The following is an 8,082-nucleotide window of genomic DNA, read 5'->3' as shown; positions in this document are numbered from 1 at the left end:
TCGATCCTCTTGCTTTCATGTGCGCGCGGTAGTGCGAGATGCTGCGCAGTGGCGCGCGCCTCTCTTGTCATGGTAATGGCTGAACTCGCGGCTCGGTTCTGTTTTCTCGGTTCACTAGGTTGCACATCCACTATTTTCTCCATTCCTGAAATGACAACAAAAACAACCAAAAACGCATAATTCTATTCGAAACCAGCATAATTCAAAGTGGATTCTAATATAAATTAAGTGCAACTCTTGCACTTATCAAATCCCCCCAAACTTGAACTTTTGCTAGTCCCGAGCAAAATAGAATAAAAACAGGAAGTCAATTAACAAGTAATGAAACTCTTAACAGTCATGGATTCGCAAAAAGTGATATTGGCCTCAGACTTATCTATTTTAATGTAATTCATGATTTCCCAAGAGTCACGTGTGTGTGTGATATGTCAATGTTCGTTTACCCCATCGAGTGCTCAAATAGAGTCATAATGCCCATTCACCTTACAGAATCAAGAAATCCTCAGTTTAGTTCAACTCACACTTCATCAAAATACAAATTCACATTCATAGATCACATAGGACTTTATTGGTGATTAATTGGCTCGATGAATATTCAACGGAATTATACCAAAGATGAAATCACACAACGAGATGCTTGCAAGCAAGTGATTAAAGTTTATACTTGATGACTATGTTTTTCAGGTATCCATAGGCTTGACTTGAACAACTTTTCTCCACTAGTATATTGGATAAATGTGACACAGTTAATAGGGCTTGTAGGCTTGTAACGTTAGGCCACGGCTCACGGCTACAATAAAGGTATGGAAATCAAAAATTGAGAGAAATATTTGAACTTCATCAACTTCACTCATTTTCATTTTCTTTTCAACCACCACCCACTTTATTGTTTTCTTTTCATTCATATCTTTCATTTCCCAAATGCTTTCTTTCTCACCACTTTTGATTCATTCTTTTCATTGTTTTTCTTCTTTTTGAACTCATTTTTGCACACTTTAACTATTTCTTTTTTTTTTCTTTTTTCTTTTTTTTCAAGGAGCATTTGAATCACTACAACACCAATGAATTTATTTCTCTCAAAAATCAGGTAGGAAAATAAGTGTATAAGCTTCATTTGGTAGTTGCTGTGGGATATATAATAGATACAAGTGGGAGCTAATTGTATGTCATTGACACACACCACTTGATTTTTAAGTAGGCTCAAAATGGGACACTAGGGATATTTCATGTTCATTTGGTAGGCTCGAAGGCTCAACGGTTTCAAAGATCGCCTAAATCATTCCTATGTCACATATTATCCGTATTTCGCCTCGAAAAGTGCTCAAACAAGTTCTAGACTTTCGTCAATCCATTATTCAACTCATACAAACCACTCACATGCAATTTTCAATAAAAATGATAGATGAAATAGGTGCACGAAGAAAATTTAAGCATCTCATTTAACTTGAAGCTCAAAGGGCTACAATTGACAGTAAACAAAGAACACAAGCCCAAGGATATTGTGAAAAACTGCCTAGATCATTTCTATGTTTGTGAAAGTGTCAATCAATGTCATGCAAGAATTACCAAGAATCAGATATCTATCGTCTATTTAGCATCACAGGCATACAACTTGTCTCTAAGCAACAATAGTATCAATAAACACGACAGTGCAAAATATTTGTGACTCCTAGGTTCTCATGAACACATATAAACCTCAGGACCACAATTCAATTTTCATCATCGGCCACACATTTTACTTATCCATGACTTTTCCTAACAAATATAGAATGCAAAAGTAAATAGGAACTAAATTAACTACTGAGCAATAATTAAAAAATAAATTCAGAAAAATCTAACAAGCAATTTTTACCACCCCCCCCCCCCCCCCCTAAACTTAAAGTATGCATTGTCCTCAATGTATAGAAATAAAGAACACGACAACACATACCTCGCGCACGAGTGTCAAAACTCGGGCGCTCGAGTTGTTGTCCGCAGCATCTGTGTCATCCATGTCCATGGGCTGTGGCGGTGATAGATCTGGTGGTGGGTAAAATTAACAACTAATGACGTAAAATAAAATAAAATAAAATAATAAAAACAAAATGAATGCTAAAGAAAATAAATTGTGGGTTGCCTCCCACACAGCGCTTGGTTTAACGTCATCAGCCCGACTATACCAATCTTGTTCATGGTGGATCGTATGATATCTTGGAAGCCTTGAGTTCTATGTTTTGACCATCAACCGCCATGGTCAGTTTTCCTTGTCTCAAATCAATGACGGCTCCAGCAGTAGCCAAAAATGGTCGTCCTAAAATAGCACGAACATTCTAACTGTTCCCCATGTCAAGCACCACAAAATCTGCTAGAAGCCTTATTTTATCAATCTTAAGTTCAACATCTTCCACAATACCCAGCGGTGTCCTAACCGATTTATCCGCCATCTGCAAACTTAGTCCTGTGGGCTTTATCCTACTCAATCCAAGTTTCCCGTAAAGGAAACTTGGCATTATGTTCACACTCGCTCCTGAATCACAGATAGCTTTTTTCACTGATTGACTTCCAATTTCACATGGTAAAACAAATTCCCCAGGGTCTTGTAGCTTCTGAGGAAGATTTCCTTTCCTGCCCTTATCATATCCTCCAGTAAATGCCACATCTTCCTGCTCTGCAGGCTGAATGTTAGAGTGTAGGTTCTTGAGATCTTCAAGACCCTTTTTCTTTTGAAACTCAGCCTTCAATTGTAAAAATCTTTGGGGGTAGGGAAGTAAAGAAATATCAACGCATTGATCAAAATCATAACTCTTACCTTTCTTACCGCGGTTCCTTTTGCTTGGAGTCGGCTGATCGACTTTCTCTTCTTTGCTTACCACTCCAATCTCCTCATACTGCATAAAACTGGCATTCACCTCTCTCAGATTTGGGTCTGCATTCTTTTGTACAGCGCCTGACGGTTGAGACGTGAGTTGCTTAGTTATCTGCCCCACTTGCGATTCAAGAATTTTCAAGGTAGCACCAATACTTGCCATGTGGGTCTCTAAGTTGTCAAGCCTAGACTCCGTCCTAGCCATCCTCTTACCAGATTTAGAAACGAATGTCCCAACCAAGTCCTCAAATGATGGCTTCCCTTCCCCATTTGATGTATTGAACCCCGGTGGAGGATTCAATACATTCTTATTGTTTGCGTAAGAAAAATTTTCATGGTTTCTCAAACCAGGATGATAAGTATTAGGGGGAGGGTTACCTCGATATGCTCCATAGCCTCCAAAGTTCTTGTTGTTGATGTATTGGACTTCTTCAGGGAAATGTGATTCTTCAACAACAATTGATGGACTTTCAGTTTCGGATGTGCTTACCTTATTCATCGCTGCTATTTGAGTGGTCAATGCTGATACCTGAGCAGTGAGTGACGTAATAGGGTCCACAGCATAAACTCCAGCTGTCCTTTTTACTCCTGCCCTTTCAGACGACCGCTGGTAGCTATTTATCATCATCTGTTCCAGCAAGTCGTAAGCTTGCTCGGGATATTTAGCAAAGATCGTGCCACCAGCTGCAGCATCTATTGTTCCTCTTGTTTGCCCATTTAGACCGTTGTAGAATAATTCAATTTGCACCCAGTCTTCGAAGCCATGGTTCGGGCACTTCCTCAACAGCTCCTTGTATCTTTCCCATGCTTCATACAATTGCTCAAAATCAGTCTGCCTGAACGTGCTAATCTCAATCTTCAACTGTGCAGACTTTGCAGGGGGAAAGTATTTTGCCAGAAATTTCGTCGCCAGCTCTTGCCAAGTAGTGATACTTCCTAAGGGAAGCGATTGAAGCCATCCTCGTGCTTGATCCCTGAGAGAAAACGGAAACAAACGAAGTCTAATAATATCATCAGGCACATTATTAATCTTTACCGTATCCGTTATCTCCAAGAAGGTTTTCGATGAACGTGAAGATCAGAGGTGGCTGTCCCAGCAAAATGGTTTTGCTGAACCATATTGATTAGAGCAGGCTTCAGTTCAAAATTATTGGCGTTGATTGTCCCTCTTGCAATACCAGAGTAATGATTGTTGATCACTGGTCGGAAGTGATCTCTTATAGGAATCGCCTCTGGCTGGACGTGTCTGTCATTCTCTCTGTTTCTCAGCCATTGATTGGATCTCTTCTCTTCTTGCTTTTCTTAATCTTCTCGCAGTTCTTTCGATCTCCGGATCAAAAATAAGCAAGTCAGAATTTTGCGATCTTAGCATACACTGTCAAGCAGAAAAAATGAGAAACTCAATCAATATAAAATAAAAAAAAATAAAAGCTCTAAATTAAAATCTAGACTAATTGGTAACAATACTGAATTAAATTCAAATTAGACACTCCCCGGCAACGGCGCCAAAAACTTGTTGCGTGTTTTCACTACCGCAAGTGTACGGTGTCAAGTTTTAGTACTGGTTAGAGTACATATATCGATCCCACGAGGAGTGTGTATAAAAAATGTATATCAGTGCTCGTAATTAAAAATTCTCAACTTTATTTAGAAGAATCAAGTAAAAGGTTGGGTTGTTTGAACAAATTAATTGAGAACAATGAATTAATTAAATCACCGAATTGAGAAATAATAATAAGAGAAAATATCTAGAGAAATGATTTCACAAAGTTTCCACGATAAATATTCACAGTTGAATTTATATTCCTGAATTCCAATTATTTAATGGCCAAGAACACTTAGATTATGTTATTCCCCCTTTCCCAAGTGACGAATAACTGTATCTATCAACTTCGATTCAATTATTCCTAATTAGAATCTCAGTTTCATAGATAAATGCAAACAATATTCTTACTAGTCCCTCTCCTGAGTTGTAGAATTAATCAAACAACAAACAATTTATGGCCAGTAAATTGCAGTGCAATAAACACAGAGAAACACAAGTAAACATGAAATGGAATTCAATCTTATAAAATAACCACGTCAAATCATCGTGTCCACTAAGCTACATCATTCTCTAGAATGGGAGATTAGTTCATCACGAAATCGAAATAAAAACGACGCATGTTAATAGTTTTAGACATTGACATATGAGAAAATAGAAACGCAAAAGACAGATAACAAATCAGAAGTGTCGTCTCTGTCCCCAGATTCGTCGCTCTTCGTCTTTGTAATCGATCTTCGCGTGTCTTGCCTCCGTCTCGCCTTCGCTCCGAGTCTTCTCCCTGTATTTTCGTCCAAAACGGAGTGTGACCCCGAGTATGACCTAATTCGTGCAATTTATAATATTCTGGACGCATGGCGTGCGCGGTGGCACGAGATCTGGCGCTATGGCGCGCGAGCTTCTGCTTGTTGAGTCGTACTTGCGCGCGCGCGGTTGCGCTTGAATTCGCGCTGACGCGCGCTGCTCTCGGGTCTTCCTGCTGCATCTGTTCGCGCGGTAGCGCGTGAAGTGGCGCTGTAGCGCGCTAGCTTCTGTCGATCCTCTTGCTTTCATGTGCGCGCGGATAGCGCGAGATGCTGCGCAGTGGCGCGCACCTCTCTTGTCATGGTAATGGCTGAACTCGCGGCTCGGTTCTGTTTTCTCGGTTCACTAGGTTGCGCATCCACTATTTTCTCCATTCCTGAAATGACAACAAAAACAACCAAAAACGCATAATTCTATTCGAAACCAGCATAATTCAAAATGGATTCTAATATAAATTAAGTGCAACTCTTGCACTTATCAAACCCCCCAAACTTGAACTTTTGCTAGTCCCGAGCAAAATACAATAAAAACAGGAAGTCAATTAACAAGTAATGAAACTCTTAAAAGTCATGGATTCGCAAAAAGTGATATTGGCCTCAGACTTATCTATTTTAATGTAATTCATGATTTCCCAAGAGTCACGTGTGTGTGTGATATGTCAATGTTCGTTTACCCCATCGAGTGCTCAAATAGAGTCATAATGCCCATTCACCTTACAGAATCAAGAAATCCTCAGTTTAGTTCAACTCACACTTCATCAAAATACAAATTCACATTCATAGATCACATAGGACTTTATTGGTGATTAATTGGCTCGATGAATATTCAACGGAATTATACCAAAGATGAAATCACACAACGAGATGCTTGCAAGCAAGTGATTAAAGTTTATACTTGATGACTATGTTTTTCAGGTATCCATAGGCTTGACTTGAACAACTTTTCTCCACTAGTATATTGGATAAATGTGACACAGTTAATAGGGCTTGTAGGCTTGTAACGTTAGGCCACGGCTCACGGCTACAATAAAGGTATGGAAATCAAAAATTGAGAGAAATATTTGAACTTCATCAACTTCACTCATTTTCATTTTCTTTTCAACCACCACCCACTTTATTGTTTTCTTTTCATTCATATCTTTCATTTCCCAAATGCTTTCTTTCTCACCACTTTTGATTCATTCTTTTCATTGTTTTTCTTCTTTTTGAACTCATTTTTGCACACTTTAACTATTTCTTTTTTTTTTCTTTTTTCTTTTTTTTCAAGGAGCATTTGAATCACTACAACACCAATGAATTTATTTCTCTCAAAAATCAGGTAGGAAAATAAGTGTATAAGCTTCATTTGGTAGTTGCTGTGGGATATATAATAGATACAAGTGGGAGCTAATTGTATGTCATTGACACACACCACTTAATTTTTAAGTAGGCTCAAAATGGGACACTAGGGATATTTCATGTTCATTTGGTAGGCTCGAAGGCTCAACGGTTTCAAAGATCGCCTAAATCATTCCTATGTCACATATTATCCGTATTTCGCCTCGAAAAGTGCTCAAACAAGTTCTAGACTTTCGTCAATCCATTATTCAACTCATACAAACCACTCACATGCAATTTTCAATAAAAATGATAGATGAAATAGGTGCACGAATAAAATTTAAGCATCTCATTTAACTTGAAGCTCAAAGGGCTACAATTGACAGTAAACAAAGAACACAAGCCCAAGGATATTGTGAAAAACTGCCTAGATCATTTCTATGTTTGTGAAAGTGTCAATCAATGTCATGCAAGAATTACCAAGAATCAGATATCTATCGTCTATTTAGCATCACAGGCATACAACTTGTCTCTAAGCAACAATAGTATCAATAAACACGACAGTGCAAAATATTTGTGACTCCTAGGTTCTCATGAACACATATAAACCTCAGGACCACAATTCAATTTTCATCATCGGCCACACATTTTACTTATCCATGACTTTTCCTAACAAATATAGAATGCAAAAGTAAATAGGAACTAAATTAACTACTGAGCAATAATTAAAAAATAAATTCAGAAAAATCTAACAAGCAATTTTTACCACCCCCCCCCCCCCCCTAAACTTAAAGTATGCATTGTCCTCAATGTATAGAAATAAAGAACACGACAACACATACCTCGCGCACGAGTGTCAAAACTCGGGCGCTCGAGTTGTTGTCCGCAGCATCTGTGTCATCCATGTCCATGGGCTGTGGCGGTGATAGATCTGGTGGTGGGTAAAATTAACAACTAATGACGTAAAATAAAATAAAATAAAATAATAAAAACAAAATGAATGCTAAAGAAAATAAATTGTGGGTTGCCTCCCACACAGCGCTTGGTTTAACGTTATCAGCCCGACTATACCAATCTTGTTCATGGTGGATCGTATGATATCTTGGAAGCCTTGAGTTCTATGTTTTGACCATCAACCGCCATGGTCAGTTTTCCTTGTCTCAAATCAATGACGGCTCCAGCAGTAGCCAAAAATGGTCGTCCTAAAATAGCACGAACATTCTGACTGTTCCCCATGTCAAGCACCACAAAATCTGCTAGAAGCCTTATTTTATCAATCTTAAGTTCAACATCTTCCACAATACCCAGCGGTGTCCTAACCGATTTATCCGCCATCTGCAAGCTTAGTCCTGTGGGCTTTATCCTACTCAATCCAAGTTTCTCGTAAAGGAAACTTGGCATTATGTTCACACTCGCTCCTGAATCACAGATAGCTTTTTTCACTGATTGACTTCCAATTTCACATGGTAAAACAAATTCCCCAGGGTCTTGTAGCTTCTGAGGAAGATTTCCTTTACTGCCCTTATCATCTCCTCCAGTAAATGCCACATCTTCCTGCTCTGCAGGCTGAATGT

At 38.8% G+C, this 8,082-nt stretch overlaps 1 protein-coding gene across 1 annotated transcript; it reads right to left on the bottom strand.

Moving 5' to 3' along the window:
- Nucleotides 1-2,309: 2,309 nt before the first annotated feature.
- On the bottom strand, nucleotides 2,310-5,900 carry LOC142550539 (uncharacterized). Its single transcript, XM_075659614.1, has 4 exons — nucleotides 5,866-5,900; nucleotides 3,224-3,819; nucleotides 2,789-3,106; nucleotides 2,310-2,683 (listed from the first exon to the last, which is right to left on the bottom strand). The coding sequence occupies exons 1-4, from the start codon at nucleotides 5,898-5,900 to the stop codon at nucleotides 2,310-2,312; spliced, it is 1,323 nt and encodes a 440-aa protein (XP_075515729.1).
- Nucleotides 5,901-8,082: the final 2,182 nt, after the last annotated feature.

This window comes from Primulina tabacum, chromosome 7, assembly GCF_025594145.1.
Source record: "Primulina tabacum isolate GXHZ01 chromosome 7, ASM2559414v2, whole genome shotgun sequence".
Taxonomy (NCBI): Eukaryota; Viridiplantae; Streptophyta; class Magnoliopsida; order Lamiales; family Gesneriaceae; genus Primulina; species Primulina tabacum.
Note: the sequence above shows the minus strand (reverse complement) of the source record. Positions and strands in the feature narration are given on the sequence as shown.

What these genes read in the sequence shown, in the direction of transcription:
- LOC142550539 (XM_075659614.1), bottom strand. Translation starts at nt 5,900, where the DNA reads ATGGGCATTATGACTCTATTTGAGCACTCGATGGG. An exon ending in AGGCTATGGAGCATATCGAG is followed by an intron (nt 3,107 to 3,223) that starts GTAACCCTCCCC and finishes CAAATGGGGAAG; the next exon opens with GGAAGCCATCATTTGAGGAC. An exon ending in AAGGAACCGCGGTAAGAAAG is followed by an intron (nt 2,684 to 2,788) that starts GTAAGAGTTATG and finishes AGGGTCTTGAAG; the next exon opens with ATCTCAAGAACCTACACTCT.